Below are 19567 nucleotides of genomic sequence, written 5' to 3'. Positions count from 1 at the left end.
ACAGAAGCCAGCGTATAGCCTCACATTTATCCATTCTATAACCACACTTGCCACGTATTTACTTACTTCCCAAACCGTCTGCTTTATACCAGAACCTTTCTGCATTCTCAATCTCACCAAGCTTTGATATCTACAAACATGGATAGATTACATTTAGTCCCCTCACTTAAGCAACATCAAAACATTGATCAGTTAAGCTTCACTGCTTTACAATACCCTACTAGTCATTGCCTGCCACTTTAACTATTCTTACTGCCTTTCCTTTAGATCTGTTCCCCATGTCAGTCAATCCCATGCACTTCATTTCACACCCTGACTTCATAGGACCGTCAAAGAGAGTCCAAATGCAGCACATGCTTTGGTGCTCTCAGGCTCACTTCTTTAAGCTTCCGGTGCAATAGTCTAGCTGGATTTGCCACAAAATACATGGTAACAGGAATGGACAGACTCAACATTGAAATACTCTAGAGGAAACAGAGCAGTTGAAATCAGTCTTAAATGCTCTATTAAATGAACTTTAATAGAGTTGATTTAATATCAGCTCTATCACAGTTGATAGAATACTATATTATATCTAATAACCAACTATAATAATTATACTATTTTATCCAAGATTACATCTTTAGCATTTGATTACTCAAGTTGGCAATCAACAGTAGCATTTTCCCCATCACTCATAGGTCAACTGGTCTACATCTCATTTCCAGTGGAGTGGACTGATCAAAGGAGAAACTACCCCATAATCCCAGAACTTTGGAAAATAACCAGTGTCCCAGATTCTGGGAACAATGCAGCTTTTTAAGGATTAAATCCAGTCAGTTCCCTCCCTCAGAAAGGTATTAACACTGATTGCATCGAGTTTCTCCTCTATATTGGATCCTTCCTTGAAGAAACTCCCCGATGTAATCAAATGGTCTCATTTCTTTGCACTACTCCCATTTTGACTGTAATTAACCAACATTTTCCACACACATCTGCAGGATGCTTTTACAGATCAGTTTGTGCATTTAACATTACTTTCGTGCATTTTCCCCCTTTTCTCTGTCCACCTTGCCAAATTAAGCTGGTCTCAAACCCCAGTTCCATGAAATTTTTGGAAAAGTCATTTCTACTTAGATGTAGCCCACGCCTCATTTGTGAGGTAGCTCCCCAGTTTTTAAAATAGACTGGAAAATTACCTCATTTCCTATCTGCACTCTAAATGCAAGGCTCTGCCTACCTTTGACACCGAGCATCATTCTCTAATATGCCTTAGCCACTGTTCTTTGACCGCTTCCTTAGACACACATTGAGCTTGTTACCACAGAAATCCATGTCTTGGGGAGAGATAGACAGCAGCAGCTAAACAGAGGAGACAGCTACTTCCATCAGGAGCTGGAGAGAAACTATAGTATTCAGGGAGTACATCATAGAGCAGCCATTGGCAGTCCCAGTCATAGCCCCACACCCGCTTGAGTTCCATACCTCAGAACTGAGCAGCCACACCTCCACACCCCTCCATCCAAAACCCATCCATTCTGAGGTGGGCTCTCCACACTGAGTCATTGTTGTGGGTACTAGTAGGGCAGGGGGCCATATGTGCCACAGCAATGGAGAGGCAGGGGTTCACAACACAATGCTCCACAATTTGAAATGCCCCCTGAGCATTAAGCATACACATGTAGAGAGAATGCCCCAGTCTTGATCAAATATAAAGTGTTGCTAACTCTGGCAGGAGTATTAGCAAGCTCTGGACCAAGTTCCAATTGCACGGATAAGTGCTTTGTTCTAAACTTGGCATGTGCTCTTGATAAAGTTGTTACTTTACTTAGATTATTGGAAAGAGCTCTATACAACCCACTTCAAATATCACTGGATGGATAGCAGATGGGAGATATTGAGCAAAGTTTCACCTAGTGCTTTAATAGGATATGCCAATTATTTTATTTTTTATTTATTTATTTTTATTTTTTTTAAACTTAGCATCCAGGTTTAAAAAAGTCCAGCATTTTATGTATTGCACAAGAGATTCTGCAGATGCTGGAAATCTTAATACATAAAATGCTAGAGGAACTCAGTGGGACAGGCAGCAACTGAAAGGAAATAAACAGTTGGTGTTTCAGACTAAGACCCTCCATCAGCACCTGATGTAGTCTGGATTAGAGTTTAAAATTGTAACACCTAATAAATAGCCATAACCAAGTTTTAAGCCTCATTCTTGACTTCTAAAACTCTCGATGGCAGTATCACCCAATCCAACATGATGAATGGTCTGACAGAAAATTGACTGCTTATTCCCCTTTACAGAGGCTGCCAGACCCAGCACGTTCCTTCAGTATTTTATGTTTGTGGTAAAGTGTTAATCTAGTCCATTGATTGGATGGAATCAATAATTCAGTCTGTTCTGCCTTAAACAGTGATTTCCAGCCATTTTTATGCTATGGACCCCTGCCATTAACCAAGGTGTCCGCGTACCCCAGGTTGGGAACCCCTGGCCTAAATCAAGATATCAAATGCTTGGGAAGTCTGAAAGCAGGGTACAGTGAGGCAGGTTTAGCTGACTGCAGTTTGTGCTTCTAGCAAATACATTAACACCATGCAAGAATGCCAAGAGTTCCCAACTGTTTTTATGCTATGGACCCCTATCATTAACTGATGACATAACACTTCAACTATTTAAACTAATTCTTCAACAAAATGCAAAAGTATGGTCCAATATCAGGGATTTGAAGAACAGTGGGTGAAGCAGAGGAACCTTATTCAAACACAAGAACCCAAGAGGACTTCAAGATAGATGTTGAGATATTTCCACAAGTGGGAGAATGATGAATGAGGGAACATGGGAAAAAAAAAACTGAGCCATTTTAAGGTCTCAAAATTTACTCAAGGGATGGTGAAATCTCTGGAATTTGCTGTCTCAAGAATGGATGAAGCCAGATTATTAGATATTTATATTGGAGACAAGTATTTGAAAGGTAAAAGACTACACTGGAACAGAGTCCCATTTTAATCCAATGTGTTAAATTATTTAATTGAAAGGTCTCGAGTGGATGTGGAGATGTTTCCAATTGTGCGTGTGTCTCAGATCAAAAGGCAAAGCCTCAGATTTGAAGGATGTCCCTTTAGTACAGAGATGAGGAATTTCTTTAGGCTTAGGGGGTTAAGAGATCAAGGGTAGCTATAGTCCAGCATGGGCTAGATGACCCAAGGGTTTGTTTGTGCTGTAATTCTCTAGGACTATAAAGCCTGGCCAAATTACGAGCCTTCTCAAAAATTTAATACCAGCTACAAATTTAGGAGGGTACAGCTGTTGGGATGGTGAAAATTGTAGGATGGTTAAGTCAGTAACTACACTGCATTGATATCCAAGATGTACCATTTGACCGGTTTAGTTGGTAGCAAAGCACCAATAAAGTCAGTGTATATTAACACATGGGCCCAATTTCAAGTGATTTGCTCAGCAAGTATTGCTGCACCAAATGACACATGATCAATTTAAAGAATATAAACCCCCAAAAAATCATTTCCAGATTTAGAATTAAATAACCAGATGGGTGTACTATTTGCCAGGGCTGTAAATGAATGGCAGAACCCTGAAGTCAAAGATTACAGTTCATTAGCTGGTATTTACACAGGTGTTATCCAAGTTGGATGCAAGAATATACTGTTATGTGCAAGTGAAATATTTACTGCATTTATCAAGAATTAGATCTTCTCCATTTAAAACTTCATGTAACATTTTGCAAAATGGTACATGAACTTCTGATAACCTTTAAATGAGATCAAAAATATTCTACCGTAATAGCAGACACATTTGTCTGAAAATGAATCCCAGACAATACACTAGACATGTTATACAGGTGTGAGCATGTATTGTGACTAGAAAGATTCATTCGATCAAAATCAATTTTAGAGAGCACCACAGGCTACAATATATAGGAACAGGATGCATGTTGCCTAGTAGTACAGAGAGAATCAGAACCAAAAGAATTTCTAGGCACCTGTTGTTCATTGTTTGGTACAAATTAGATTTGACTACAGGGGAATGTGCAACTTAACATGAAGCCGATTTACTATCCTTATCTACAGTAAGCAAAAAGAAACCCTAGTCATTTTGAAACTCCAAGACAAAATCAAAAAAAGTTTGCTAGACAGGGCAAAATATTCACGTGAAAGTAATTTTTTTAAAAAAAATTTGGCCAGCTTCCAGCTTTTAAAGTGACATTGGGCAGGAGGTACACGGTGAAAAGTCCCACACCATATTCAAGAACAGCTACTTCCCTTCATCCAACCTGCACAATCCTAATCACTATATCAGTGTAGCAACAGTACGACCACTATGTATTACAATGGACTTTGTTCTATTGTGTTCTCACAAAAAACACGTATTTCCTGGAATGCTGCTCATCTCATTCTCCGAGTCTGTCATGGGGCTTTACAGTATCTCCATTCCAGCTTTACACGTGCTTGTCCATAATCACAAATTGTGAACCAGCAGCCATCTCCCACAATTACTCTAATATTGCTTTGCATTATACAGATTTCAAACTTGACTCCTAAATTCACCACTAGCCTTTGGAACTGCCCTTTAAAAGCTCACCTGTATCAGGAACACCATTCTCTGCTGACATTAAGGCTTAGCTATTGCTCTACTTACTGCATTAAGAAAGCATTGCAAGTCATCCTAACTCGAGTTGTGAAAGCTACCCTGGGCAAGATCTTTCACTGGAAGGTTTCAGAAGCAGCTCAGCATTCCCCAAATGTCTTCATACTAGAGGGCATGCATTTAAAGTGAGAGGCAGCAAGTTCAAAAGGAGTTACGAGAGGCAATATCTCCCCACCAGAGAGTGGCAGGCACTTGGAATGTGCTCCTTGGGGTTGTGACAGAGGCAGATACATTAGGACTTGAAACATTTAGATAGGCACATGGAGGGGGAAATGGAAAGATAGTGGCATTATGTAGTCAGAAGGCATTAGCTTACATAGAAATCTACAGCACATTACAGGCCCTTCAGCCCACAATGTTGTGCCGACCATGTAAGCTACTCTAGAAGCTGCCTAGAATTTCCCTACCGCATAGCCCTCTACTTTTCTAAGCTCCATGTACCCATCTAAGAGTCTCTTAAAGACCCTACTGTATCCACCTACTACCTGTCACTAGTGTATTCCACACACCCACCATGTGGAAAAAAAAACTTGTCCCTGACATCACCCTTGTACTTACTTCCAAGCACCTTAAAACTGTGCCCCTTCATGTCAGCCATTTCAGCCCTGGGGGGAAAAAAACCTCTGGCTATCCACACAATTAAGTTTAGTTGACATTTAATTAGTATGCAATAATATTAGTGGGCCTAAGGTCCTGTTCCTGTGTTCCAAAAGTGGTGCTAGGTTTTGCATGCATCATGGATGCAATCTTTACAACCAGTTTTGTCATAACTACTAGATACAAGGGAGGATGACACTCTGCCCAAGGATCAGCAGCAGCTGGATTGAATAGTGAACAATAATGCTGAAGGAAGGGAAGGTATATTCTTTGAGGATGGCATGCACTCAGAGGTGATATGTTGCCAAAATGTTCAAGGATGCATGTGGGCTGGGGGGAAGAACTTGTGCAGTGAGGCGGAGGTTGTGCACATAAAACTTCGTCCTGAAGCCTCCAAGCACAGTGTTGAAGAGGCTTCTCAATGGAACAGTGAACAAATGCGTGATAAAACCAGTAACAGCATGGACAGCACTACAGGCCCCTATCCAAACCCCAAAATCCACAAAGCAGGGAAAATAAAAGTTGCATTACAAACTGGTGGTCAGAGATCAGGACAAAGAATGCAGTTAAAGTATTGGGCTATAAATTATCATGGTTTATAAAGGATGGGACGACTAAATTGTTCAAGGGGTTTCACCTAGCTCCAGTTTTCAGACTGAAGGCAGAAAAAACCTCATAACACAAACTGCACACAAAGAACTGACGTGATTTGGAAATATTATTCTGAAAAATGTTGAAAATCAAATCCCTAAAAAACTAAAGCTTACTGAAGTACAAATTATTATACTTGGGTTAACACGATGTCCAGTTGTAAAAACAATTTCTCAACTTAAATTTTACCTCACAATGATGCAATATTGGGTATTATCCCCGTTCATTTTGGGGATTTAAAACCAGATAAGGAACAGTTCATTCGAAAAACATACACATGAACAATGCTTCAAAACATTAGTTTAAGGCAGTCAACTCTCTTCCTTCGCTATCTCTGTGGGGGCGGGGGGGGGGGGGGGGAAAGAAGATCTGAAAACATTCTGAAAAATATATTGGCCCAAACCAAAAAAACAATAGGCTTATTATGTAGATGACAATAAATTAGACCTATAAATCCAAATGCTTAGGAGCAGCAAGGATCAGACACTAACAGATCAGGATTTTTAAAAATAAAACACAAAATTCTCATTTTTCAGAATATTGAAAAATATTCAATATTGGTAGAAAGAAAAATGCTTACCTGTTTTGAAGTGAGTTTGATCAGTGACCCTTCATATCCCTGAAGGAAAAATAATTATATGGAGTAAAATACAACTTACTGCTTAAAGTACATAGTAAAAATACTTGTGACTTGACAGAGGAGTACTCAGGTCAAGGGGACTGCAATTAAACTACGCTAGAATCTAAATTAATACAGAGAATTTAAATAACACAGATGTACGTTGCCCAGCCAAATTACTCAACTGGTTTATTTGGATTATTGACGTCAACTATTTGGGCACAAAGTAGCGCATCAAAGAATCAGAACAACTAATGTCAAGGCCTCCTTAAAAATCTGTGGGGCTGCTCAGAGCAGTCTGATTGCAAAAGCTTAGTGGGATTAAGTATCACATTTCAACACCACAATCTAAAGGCAGCATTGTAGTCAGCTTTTATAACTGGCCAATCTACATTCTTAAAGGGTTGTGGGGCAAAGGAACTTTGAAGAGGCAACAAACCATTCTGAGAGACTTACGAAATGGTTTTAAAAAAAAATTAATTTATGGGATGTGGGTGTCGCCAGCTAAACCAGCATATATTGCCCATCCAGCTGCCTTTGAGGTGGTGGTGATGAGCTGCCTCCTTGAACCGCTGCACTCCCTGAGGAGTAGGTACACCCACAGTGCTATTAGGGAGGGAATTCCATGATCTTGACTCAACGACAATGGAGGAACAGTGATATGTTTCCAAGTCAGAATGGTGAGTGACTTGAAAGGGGATTTCCAAGTGGTGGTGTTCCCAGGTATCTGCTGTTCTTGTCCTTCCAGATGGTAGTGGTGGTGGGTGTGGAAGGTGCTGCCTTAGGACTTCGGTGTGTTGTTGCAGTGCGCCTTGTAGATAGTACACACTGCTGCAACTGTTCACTGGTGGAGGGATTGGATACTTGTGGAAAGAGCACCAATCAAGTTGTGCTTACAAGTTCCATGGCAGAGTTAAAAGCAGGTACTGGAAATTCAAAACAATGCTTAAAAAAAAAAACAACTCAGCAGCAGACAGCATCTGTGGAAAAAATATATTTTTCCCTTTGGTAACACCAACACACAATATGCTAGAGGAATTTAGCAAGTCAGGCAGCATCTATGGAGAATAAACTGTTGATGTTTTCAGGCAGAGACCCTTCGTCAGGATTCAGTTGTCACACACAGATGCTGCTTGTCCTGCCAAATTCCTCCAGCAGATTGTTGTTGTTGTTTTTTTTTTAAAAAAAAAAAAACCTCCAGGGTCTCCATCATGTGTTTGAGAAAAATCTTTCAGGTTTGTGACTATAGGACATCTTCAAAAGGCAATATTTCAAAAAGTTGGTGTCCATTAAGAATCCCCACTGCCTAAGGACACTCTTTATTGCCAGGAGATGGTACAGGAGCTTAAAGACTCAATGTTTTATTAACAGTTTCTTCCCTTCCCCAATCACCACCTACTATTTTTGCACTATAGTGGATTTCAGTCAACTGGGGTACATCAGGACAAGTACATTTTGGCCTAATTAAGCAGCTAACTCAGTTAGCTGAAGTTTCATGGAAATAGTTAATGTATAAAGTTTAGCTGAATAACAAATTATGTATTTAAAATAGAGCAAATTAGAACACTACCAATACTAGTAGCTGTACAGTGCTACAAAACTAGATTAGTTCCTAATAGTTATAAGTGGAAAGAGTGAGCAATTTCAAGTTCCTGGGTGTCAACATCTGAGGATCTATCATGGGCACAACAAAACAATGCAATTACAAAGACACACCAGCAGCTACATTTCATTTGGTGTTTGAGGAGATCTGGAATGTCAAAGACACTCAAATTTCTACAGATGTACCATGGAGGGAGGCTTTTAATTCGAACTAGCTGCATCTCCTTCTGGTCTGGCAAGGGGTGGGGGGGGGCGGGGGGAAGAGAGAGAAGAGGAGAAGAAAGTGTTACTACACAGGATTGAAAGTTATGAATTCAGTCTGCTCCATCATAAGCACTAGCCTCCATACCACCCAGGGCATCAAGGAGCAATGCTTCAAGAAGGCAGCATTCATCATTAAGGACCCCATCACCCAGGACATCCCTTGTTCTCATTGCTCCCATTAGGGAGGAGGTACAGGAGCTGGAAGGCACACACTCAACAATTCAGGAATAGCTTTATTCCCTCTGCCATCAGATTTATGATTGGACACTGACCCCACAACACTACCTCACTTTTTTGCAATTATATACACACACACTTACTGCAATTCAATTACATATCACATTGTACAGGTACCACAAAAACAAATTTCGTGACATATGCTGGTAAGATTAAACTGATTCTGATGGTGGAATTCATCCAGTGTACACTGCAGTGTTTTTTTTTCTTTGATTGGCCACAAACAAAATCAGAACAGACAGATAATGAACTGCCTTCATACAATTCTTTTGACGATTGCATTGTTCAAATCATTTTCATTGTAAAACAAAATTATAGGTGATACCTTTAAATTTTTTGTAATTCTTAACATGTTGAATTAGTGAAATTTCATTTTTGCTCCAGGCCTTTTCAAGCCTGAATACTTGAAATCTCAGTGAGCAAAACAGTTCTGAAATATCTTGCTGCTCATTTCTTGCCAATTATCAGTGACAAAAATTACTGCTTTTTGAACACACACTCGGGACTATTTAAAAACTTTACACTCTAAGCACAGTGTAGTGTCTCACAGCCACACAACTGCACGTGTCTGATGCTAGTCAGAAACTTCAGCAACAGCCTCCTGTTTCAACGAAGTGGCATGTTATATAAAAAAAAAAGGGAATTCCGGCTGTTTTCTGAATTAGTTTGTACTTTAACAGTTGTACCAAAATAGCAGCTTGCCAGATCAAAAGCCACTGTACATTTCTTACTACAACTTATACTGTCTTACACTGTACCACAGCTGCAAAATAACAAATTTCATGACATTAGTGATAATAAACTTGATTCTGGTTGAGATGCAAGTGGGAGAAACACAGAAGTAACCATGATTGAAATTAGCCCAGATGTCTTTATAAAAAGACAATTATTGGACATTAAGCTACTCTGCCTGACTAATGACTAGTTAATGGTGGGCTAACATTAATATCCCTACACAATACCTTCTCTCCTACTGAAAACCTTGTGTCACTCTCCCAGATACAAGACATCTTTCACATGCTGGAAATTCACAGAAAACTCTGATCAGGCATCAGCTATGGAGAGGAATGAACAGTTGACATTTTGGTCTGACACATCAATCCTTTCCATGAACAGAGTTCTGACACACAAAAAAGGTGTCCACCTTCTGCTGCAGAGGAATAATGTCCTCATCCATCATTTTAGTGGACTACTTGAAGGTTTTAATAAACCTTTCAGCTAACCCATTCATTGCTGGGTTGTGAGGAGCCGAGTAAAGATGTCTGTTGCCACTTTTCTTCAGGAACAGTCGGAATTCTTCTAATGTGTGTTGAGTCTGTTGTCACTCAATTTATCCTGGCAAGCCCATTTCTAGTGAAGATCATCCTCAGAATGGAGAGTCTTTGCTGAGGTGGTTGTCTTCATTGGTATAACCTCTGGCCACTTTGAATGAGTATGCACAGCAATATGGAGTCCATGAATGGCCTATGGTGCCTGTGGGGTTGCATTTTGAACAGCTTTTGGCCAAGTTTTCAATCTATTTATTTATTCCCAGCCAGCACACATAGTTCCAGGTTAAACTTCATTTTGACTGTACCCCTCACGCAGATTTTCTGGTGCACAGTTTAGAAGGAACCATGAGATCCACAGTCTTTGGACATACCAACATTTGGTGTCATCTTGCCAAGAGCTCTGGAAACATAGGGTTACCATGAGCTGGCTATCCTTGCATGGTGATGTCACAGACTTTTGACAATGTCAGACTATTCCTTGCTTCCCTTTGTGGTTTGGAATTTGTTGCCGGCAACTGGTCCACCAATATGGTGTGGAACACTTCTGCTGGGTTACAGTATGAAGACTTTTCTTTAGTTGCCAATAGTGGAAGATGCGACAAGCCAGTGTTGCTGTGTTATTTGGTACCCTTGGACTCTATGCCATAAGAGTGGGCTCCTAGTGTTCTAACTAGGTAGCAGTCATTACTGGAATTTCCTTCCAGGGATTGAAAACGGACACAAGGGGCTGGTGATCTGTCACTAGTGTAAACTTTTGTTTGTAGAGGTAGTGAGGGAACTTTTTTTATTCCCCACACTAGACCAAGAACCTGTTGTACGATCTGTGCACAGTTGCATTCTGCGCTCATCACCAATCTTGAAGCAAACATATTTGGGCGCTCAAATCAATCTTTCATAATGTGATAAAAATCTCCAATGACATAAGGGGACGCATCGTACACCAATCTGATGGGCAGGGATGGGTCACAATGGGTGAACAGTCCATCTAATGTTCCTTGGCTTCCTCAAATGCTTTTTCACATCTTTCTGATCATTCCCTCTTTGCTCCTGTCTGAAACAGTGCATTTAATGTAGCAACATTAGGGAGAAACTGGTGGTAGTGGTAGTTTACAAGGCTCAAGTATGACCTGAGTTGTGACACATTTTCCGGTTTGAGTGCTTGCAGCACTGCTTCAACCTTCGTGACCTGCGTAAGCTACGCTTGTCAATGACGTGTCCACAATATGAAATTTCATTCTTTAAAAACTCATTTATCTTTGTGCACAGACCATACGCATTCAGCCTGGTAAGCACTTCAAGATCTGGAGCTGCCCTTCATTTTTGCCAGTCATGATGTAATCAAGGTAATATTGTTCCTAGGATATCTTGGAGAACTTGCCCATTGCTCTTTGCCAAATTGCTGGAGCTGATGTGATGCCAATTATACTGGAATAGTTACTTGTGAGTGTTGATTGTGAGGAACTTCCTGCTCGATCTCCATTTTCAAATAGGCTTGTGCTAAGTCAATCTTTGAAAAACTCTCCCTACCAAAGACGCAAAATAAAAATATCTTCTATCCATGGCAGGGAATACTACACATCGCACAGCACCGGGATGATGCTCACCTTGAAATCCCCACATATGGAAATGGCTCCAGCCTGTCCATTCTTGATCACTGGGACAATGGATGTGCCCCAATCACTCCACTTGACCTTGGAGGGGAAAGCTCTGCAGTTCAGCATCCATTTTAGGACACAACAAGACACTGCACATGCTTTATGGAATCTTGGTGTTGTTGTTTCATCCCATTCAATTCTGGGATTCATTCCTTTGAATTTTACAAATCCTTCTCAAACACCTTTCCATTAGCATTAAGCAGTTGTGTCAGTCCCTGGTCAGTGCTACATTTGGGCTGCCATTGGTCATTGATGTCACACACAGCTTTGTTTGAGTGCCAGTCTAGCTGGATTTTTCACACCCTTAAAAGTACTGGCCCTGCACTTACAAAGCTCTGTTGTGTTTGGCCTCCACATGTCACATTTACTTTCAGTTGGCCTTTGGGAGACACTTTCACCTCCAAGTCTTCAGCATCACTGAGGTCTTCTCTAATGGCATCTTAGAAAACAGTCTGCTGTAGTCAGCCTCCGGATTTATGGACAAAACTGACACTGTATCCAGCTCCATTTTCAGTTTTACACCAGACACCTATTGTGATCCAGATGATTTTGTGATCTGCTTCAGTAATACTTTATTGTCGCCAAACAATTGATACCAGAGTGTACAATCATCAGTGATATTTGATTCTGCTCTTTGTGCTCCCTGGAGTACAAATCAATAGCAAATATCAAAAATTTAAATTATAAATCATAAATAGAAAATAGAAAAGGGCAAGTAAGGTAGTGCAGAAAAAAAAACTAAGAGGCAGGTCCTGATATTTGGAGGGTACGGACCAGATCCGGGTCAGGATCCGTTCAGCAGTCTCACAGATGGAAAGAAGTTGTTCCCAAACCTGGCCGTACGAGTCTTCAAGCTCCTGAACCTTCTCCCGGAGGGAGGAGGTATGAAAATTGTGTTGGCTGGGTGGGTCATGTCCTTTATTATCCTGGCAGCACTGCTCTGACAGCATGTGGTGTAAAGTGAGTCCAAGGACTGAAGATTGGTTTGTGTGATGTGCTGGGCTGTGTTCATGATCTTCTGCAGCTTCTTCCGGTCTTGGACAGGACAACTTCCATACCAGGTTGTGATGCACCCTAGAAGAATGCTTTCTACGGTGCATCTATAAAAATTAGTGAGGGTTTTAGGGGACAGGCCAAATTTCCTCAGCTTCCTCAGGAAGTAAAGGTGCTGGTGTGTCTTCTTGGCAGCTTGGTTGGACCAAGTCATTTGTGATACTATGCAATTCTAGCATGACAGCTCACCTTCTTCAGACTGTTGTCTGTTTCACATTTGGTCACTTTATGTATGCATTTGCTTAGTTCTGTGAGAGACTTTTCACTGTGCATTTTCTCTTTGATTGTGCTTTTTGTCTAACTGCACACTGTGACCTTGTCTGCGACACTTTCTGCAAACTTGTTTCTTGAACTAACAATCATTTGCTTCATGAGAGGATTTGCCACATCAATAACATCTTTGGCTTTTTGCACCATTCAGGGACATTGTGCATTTCTCATTCTACCCTCCTTTTCTGTAGTTCTGCTGCAGGCTCCAACAATATTGCAATGGTCAATGCCTGTTCTAAAGTTAGGCCTCTTTCAGACAGTCACCTCTTTCGAGTGCTTTGACAATGCATGCCACATACAAGCCTATCCTTTAATGCAACCAGAAGTCCATCTCTAAAGTCACAGCACTGGGAATGTTTGTGCAGTCTACCATGTATTCAGAAATGCTTTCATCTTTTGACTGATTCCTTATGTAAAATCTAAATCTCTCAGCTTTTGCCAGTTTAGGGCTCAAGTGATTTTTGTGAAATTGTAACAATTTCAAACATCTTACTTGCTGGCTTTGCAGGGGTAACTAAGTTGCATAAGAGGCACATCCCATTCCCATTCTGACATGTCTATCCACAGCCTCCTCTACTGTAAAGATGAAGCCACACTCAGGTTGGAGGAACAACACCTTATATTCCGTCTGGGTAGCCTCCAACCTGATGGCATGAACATCGACTTCTCTAACTTCCGCTAATGCCCCACCTCCCCCTCGTACCCCATCTGTTACTTTTTATACACATTCTTTCACTCCCCTTTTTCTCCCTCTGAATATACCCCTTCCCCATCCTCTGGGTCTCTCTCTCCTCCCCCCCCCCCCCCCCCCCATCTTTCTTCCCGGACCTCCTGTCCCATGATCCTCTCGTATCCCCTTTTGCCTATCACCTGCCAGCTCTTGGCTCCATCCCTCCCCCTCCTGTCTTCTCTTATCATTTTGGATCTCTTCCTCCCCCTCCAACTTTCAAATCCCTTACTCACTCTTCCTTCAGTTAGTCCTGACGAAGGGCCTCGGCCTGAAACGTCGACTGCACCTCTTCCTAGAGATGCTGCCTGGCCTGCTGCATTCACCAGCAACTTGTGTGTTGCTTGAATTTCCAGCATCTGCAGAATTCCTGTTGTTTGCATAAGAGGTTGTACATTCTTGGGCTCAGTAAGCCAAGAAGTGCAGGAGCTTCCTTTTGCTCCTCCACGTCATTCACAATACACGTATACACACCCCCGCCCCCCAAGTGGTAGATACAGCACAGCCCACTGCCAAAATCCTCCTCACCATTGAGCGCATCTATTAGAGTACTGTTGCAATAAAGCAACATTCATGAGTTCTCTTCTCACTACTAACATTAGGCAAGGAGGTACACATGGCAGGAAGTTATTATCTTTGGACTATCAAGGTCCTGAACCAGCATGGACAACTTCCACTCACCTCAACTCTGAACTGATTCCACAATCTATGGACTCACTCAACAACACATGTTCTCAGTAATATTTATTATTTTTAGTATGTGCACATTACATTAGTCAGACTTTGTGCATGTAGAGCTTAATTATATTGTATTTCTTTGTTCTGTCAGGAATGCCTGCAAGAAAATGAATCAAGGTAGCATATGGTGACCTATACATACTTTGATAATAAGTTTACTTTCAAATTTGGAATTTGGCAGAATTTTCAAGGCAACTTTTGAAATGACAGGTTTCACTATTTGGATTAAAGACTTGTTTGAGAAGCTATTGAAAACTGCTTCCTCTTGCTCTGTAGCTTGGGTTTACATGGAAAGCACAATTTCGGCTCTCGATCAAAGAGCAAAGCTCACTGTTAAACCAAGTCACTCACTCAAGTAGAAGCCTCAGGATAGCGGCATGTTAACCCAAGTATGACAAGCTGGGCTGTGCACTAATCAGGCAGAACACAGGTACTGAAATAACAGTCAATTTTAAAATCAACTTGGTTCTTGCATTGGAAGGAACAGGATTTAAAAAGCTACTCTGCAAGGTTAAGTCTTAAAGTTTATTCGACTGCACGATTAAAATGGTCCAAAACAAGCCAAAATGCTGTGGCAAGATTGACAGCTGTTGTTATGACTACCAGAAGGACTCAGTCAGCACTGCTGGATTAATCTACCAATTAAATTTTCAGTTTATTAAACACACTCGCATACCAGTCTGCCAAATGATGAAGTCCAAGACATTAGCCAGGGAATGACATACTTTGTACAAAGGCCTCTTCATGCAAGCTAACAGTCTTCAGAAGACAAGCATCCCCATGGAGGAAGGAGAAACCAGCAGTGAGGGAGACCACCTCTGCTCCTCTTGTAATTAAAGCCAAACATGTTTATACAGGCTGTTCTAATTTTGCTAGTGAAGAAACCCATTCCCTCATTAGATTGCCCTGAAACAAGAGAAATATTTTACAGTAGTGCTAGTTACCCAGTAATTTGCACCTTTACTTTAGTACTATGCACCAATTACAGTTACACTACTAATTACAGACCAGTTACGTAGTTTAGCAAAGATCACAATCAGTTTTATCATTACCAACAGATGTCATGAAATTTGTTATGTAGCAGCTATGCAGAACTCCCAGTACAATCCTTGCTGATAATGATGCCAAAAAAACCTGTTTCAGTGTACACGTGACAAATAAAACTTAAAATGTACTATGCATTACAATACAATATAAAAATTAGCACAAAGAGCAAAATAGTGAGGTAATGTTCATGGACTGATGACAGAAGGGCAGAAACTGAGAGTGTTACTTCAAGCTCCTGTATCTCCATATTGCTTGCATGGTCTGTGGTAGAGGGGCTAATGATTTCTGCTGGAACAAGTTGGAGGGAGCTTTGGGGTTCTAATATTTTTCTGTCATTTATTTTTGGGGTTCTTCTGTCTTGTGGATGTCTGCAAAGAGTAGGAATTTCAGGTTGTATATTGCATACATTCTGATATTAAATGGAACCAAGGAACCATGAAAGCACAACCTTGAGTAATGGGAACCTTGCTGAAAGTTCAAAGTACATACGCGTCACTATGCACTACCCAGAGAATAAAAGACAGGACTTCTGGTTAGAGAGAACTCCTTGCTCAACTCTAGACACCACAATTGAACTTGGGCTGCTAGTGTTGTGGCTGTTCTCCCTGTGATTGTGTGGGCTTCCCTTGGGTGTCCTGGTTTGCTTCTGCATCCCAAGCACACAGATGCGGCCAGGGTTATTGACCATTTTAAGATTCTCTAGTGTGTAAGCATGCAGGAAAAACAGAGGGGTGGGATTGGAGAAAGAATAAAAGGGTGATCAGTAGTTGTTAGATTGGCAGTGTGGCTCTGGTGGGTTGCAAGGACTTTTGACCAGGCTCAAGCAATGGACTCACAGCTCTTTGGAGCGCTGAGAATTTGCTTCAAAGTAAAAGTCAGCGCAGCACAACACAATATTGCAAGCTCTTCAACACCAACCTTTGAATAAATTCAGTGAAGCAGTTGGAACATTAAGTTTTTGAATACTAAAAATATTTATCAAATTGCATAACAGTCAGGTGTTGTTGGTTTGATATTTATAAACTACAGGAGCTAAACGATTGCTTTGGTTAAGTGACCTTGGAAGGGAGGACATCCTGATAACCCAAGCTAGGAACCAGTACAGATACACAAGTCTACACTTCCAGCTTACCTTGAAAGGCCGAAAAAGTAGGTACAGCTCTCGTGGTTTAATATCCATGGGAAGACCACTGACAAAAAGTGTGCGGACCTAAGAGAAAGAACAAATCGTCAAAATGTTGGCCTTCAGAGCAAGCTTGAGAAAGCCTGCAGATACTGAAAATCCAAAGCAACACACACACACAAATGCTGGAAGAACTCAGAGGGTCAGGCAGCATCTGCAGAAAAGAATAAGCAGTTGATGTTTCAGGCAGAGACATTTCATCAGGACTGAGAGGGAAGGGGGTGTGGGGGGGGGGGGGAGAAGAGATGCCCATTTTCTTCCCCCCCGCCACTCCCCCAGTCCTGATGAAGGGTCTCAGTCCGAAACGTCGACTGCTTATTCTTTTTTGTAGATGCCGTCAGACCCGCTGAGCTCCTCCAGCTTTGTGTGCTTGTTGGTTTTACAGCCATGTTTTTAGCATCACAGTTCCAGTTTTAAAAAGGATTACAAAATACAATTATGGAGTCTCAACAGAATATTGGAATAATATTGTAGATCAAAGCAAGTCTGTATCTAGGTAGACAGAAGGTGTGTTTACTCTGCTGACAGTTATCAGATTTAACATGCTCAAGTTGCAATGCAGGAGGATAATTGAGAGAATACATGACAACAAGTGATGAGTAGAGGAATTTTAAGTGCAGGTGCACACATCCCTCCAGTCAAGGTGGATAGACTGTAGAACCAAAACAGTTACTGCTGAGGTGTTTCTGCTAGAACAGGCAACAGCTGGGATACACTTAAGTGTACTGGTCACATGAAGTTTATGGAAAGTGGGAGATTTAAGGTATGCAATAAAAATGTCTAAACAGTGAACAGCAAGGACTACTTCTGCAACTGCAGATTTAAATCCTTCAGTTGTAACCATGCATCTGCCAGGTTGCTCTGACAGAAATGCCATTACGAAAATTCGCCAAAAACCAGCCAAGCCCAGTGACCCTGTCATTTAAAAAGTATTACCTTCTGAGCATTTCAAAGTACATACCTGTCATGATATATAACCTTGAGATTCATTTTCTTGCGCGCATTCACAGAACATAAATACAACAGTATTGATGGAAAGCTACAAAGACTGACAACCAAAGTGCAAAAGGCAAAATGCAAAGTGTAACGTAAATACTGAGAACCTAAATTGCAGAGGCATTTACAAAAAATGTGCTGCTGTCATTGACACAAAAGATAGACAATAATACATGTAACACAGGAAGTTGCTGGTGAACGCAGCAGGCCAGGCAGCATCTCTAGGAAGAGGTACAGTCGACCAACTCTTACTATCTCTTCCTTCAGTTAGTCCTGACGAAGGGTCTCGGCCCGAAATGTCAACTGTACCTCTTCCTAGAGATGCTGCCTGGCCTGCTGCGTTCACCAGCAACTTTGATGTGTGTTGCTTGAATTTCCAGCATCTGCAGAATTCCTCGTGTTTACAATAATACATGACTCATGCAGTTACAGAACGGCAGGTAGCTTTAAAAGCAGTGTAGTGTTGGAACCATCTCCAAGGGATTACAACCCTAGGGTTTTTTTTTTTTAAAAAAAATACCTAACTATTCTTAAACACCTCATTCTGTCTGGTTAGCCTCCAAGCCAACTGCATGCACATCAATTTATCAGACTTCTTGTAATTTCTGTCCCTTCCATCTCTTTCCATTCTAGCTCCCCTCTTGCCCTTTCTCTTCTCATCACCTCCCTCTGGTGCCCTTCCTCTTCTCCCATGGTCCACACTCTTCTTTCGGCCCTTTACCTTTTCCACCATCACCCCTCCCCCACTCATCACAAGGCTTTACCCATCATTCACCTCCCAGCTTGTACTCCTAGCCCTCCCCCACTCCTTCCCAGATCTGAGGAAGGGTCTGGGCATGAGACATCGACTCTTTATAGCTCTCCACAGATGCTGCATGACCTGCTCAGTTCCTCCAGCATTGTGTGTTGCTGTGGATTTCCAGAACCTGGTGTTTAAACTTAAAAAAAAAAGTCGCCTCCAGACTGCACATGAAGTAAACTTGTTTCTACACAATAACTATTTGGGGGAAAAAAAAACCAGCACAAGGCAGTCATAACTAAACAGTCTAATCCAAATGAAAGGCTTATTGATGCACATTGGAAGCCCATTTTTTCGATTGCAAAGCACTCCAAATTGCTTGCCCATCTGTCACTAGAATAAGAAAAAGAATCAGAAGTGGCATTGGGGCTGTTTTGACAGCTCAGTCGTATCTGAACAGCTTTTCCCATCCAACTACATTTAAATACAGGCAAAGGATGAATACACAAGTAATTGAAGTTTCAATTTCAATACTAAAACAGTACAATCTGCCAGCAGACATCAAAATACCAAAGCAGCTTGATGCATGTTTGAAAACACATTATAAACAGCCAGGCCTCACAAGTACAAGGATTCCACCAAATTAATTAGTCACTTGTTCATGCAAAGGACTTCCATTAAAAGTTACAAGAGCAAATGATTTGGATCTCGTCAGCTGGCTGCTAGTTTACCTTAGATGCTGCAAAAGCCTGCTCCTGCAGCCAGCCAATTAACATTTGATTGTTCAGACAATGACAGAACAAAACTGATGGACTCTCTATCACTCTTACATGGGGCAGTGAGACTGACAGCGAAGGAGGAAGCCTATGAGTCAGTTACACAAAGCTGATTCAGATTGGGCAATGGGACAGAGGGCCAGGTCACAGCAGGGTTATCATGCCATGAGTGAGCAAACGTAACAGCAGTCAAAACGATCAAATCTCTGAATGGACAATGAACCCAGAAACACTACCTTACTATTTTTGCACTATTTAACTTTTATTTATAGTACATTTCGTGTCTTGCACTGTACTGCTGCCGTAAAACAAATTCCACGACTCAGTGACAATAAATCTGGCCTGGTTCTGATCTTCCATTGCCACAGCTGGAGACAACTGCAGATACTGAATCTAGGCTTAAAAAAAATTGCTGAGGCACCAAGGCCCAGCAGGTTCTGCGGAGAGAAATGGACCATTCACATTTTGTGTCGAGACTGGCCCACTTCCCTCAACAG

At 41.3% G+C, this 19567-nt stretch overlaps 1 protein-coding gene across 1 annotated transcript in view; it reads right to left on the bottom strand.

The window, feature by feature from the left end:
• Positions 1-19567, bottom strand: part of LOC140212004 (RNA-binding protein with multiple splicing 2) — a 125726-nt gene that overhangs the window by 69490 nt on the left and 36669 nt on the right. The window contains exons 2-3 of the mRNA XM_072282350.1: positions 16509-16586; positions 6474-6512 (exon numbers count right to left, since the gene is read on the bottom strand). Of these exons, the coding sequence (XP_072138451.1) occupies positions 6474-6512; positions 16509-16586 (117 nt within the window). The remainder of the gene's footprint in view (positions 1-6473; positions 6513-16508; positions 16587-19567) is intronic.

The sequence above is a fragment of the Mobula birostris genome, chromosome 18 (genome assembly GCF_030028105.1).
Source record: "Mobula birostris isolate sMobBir1 chromosome 18, sMobBir1.hap1, whole genome shotgun sequence".
Taxonomy (NCBI): Eukaryota; Metazoa; Chordata; class Chondrichthyes; order Myliobatiformes; family Myliobatidae; genus Mobula; species Mobula birostris.
The sequence above is the reverse complement of the archived record's forward strand: the minus strand, read 5'-3'. Positions and strand labels throughout refer to the sequence as shown.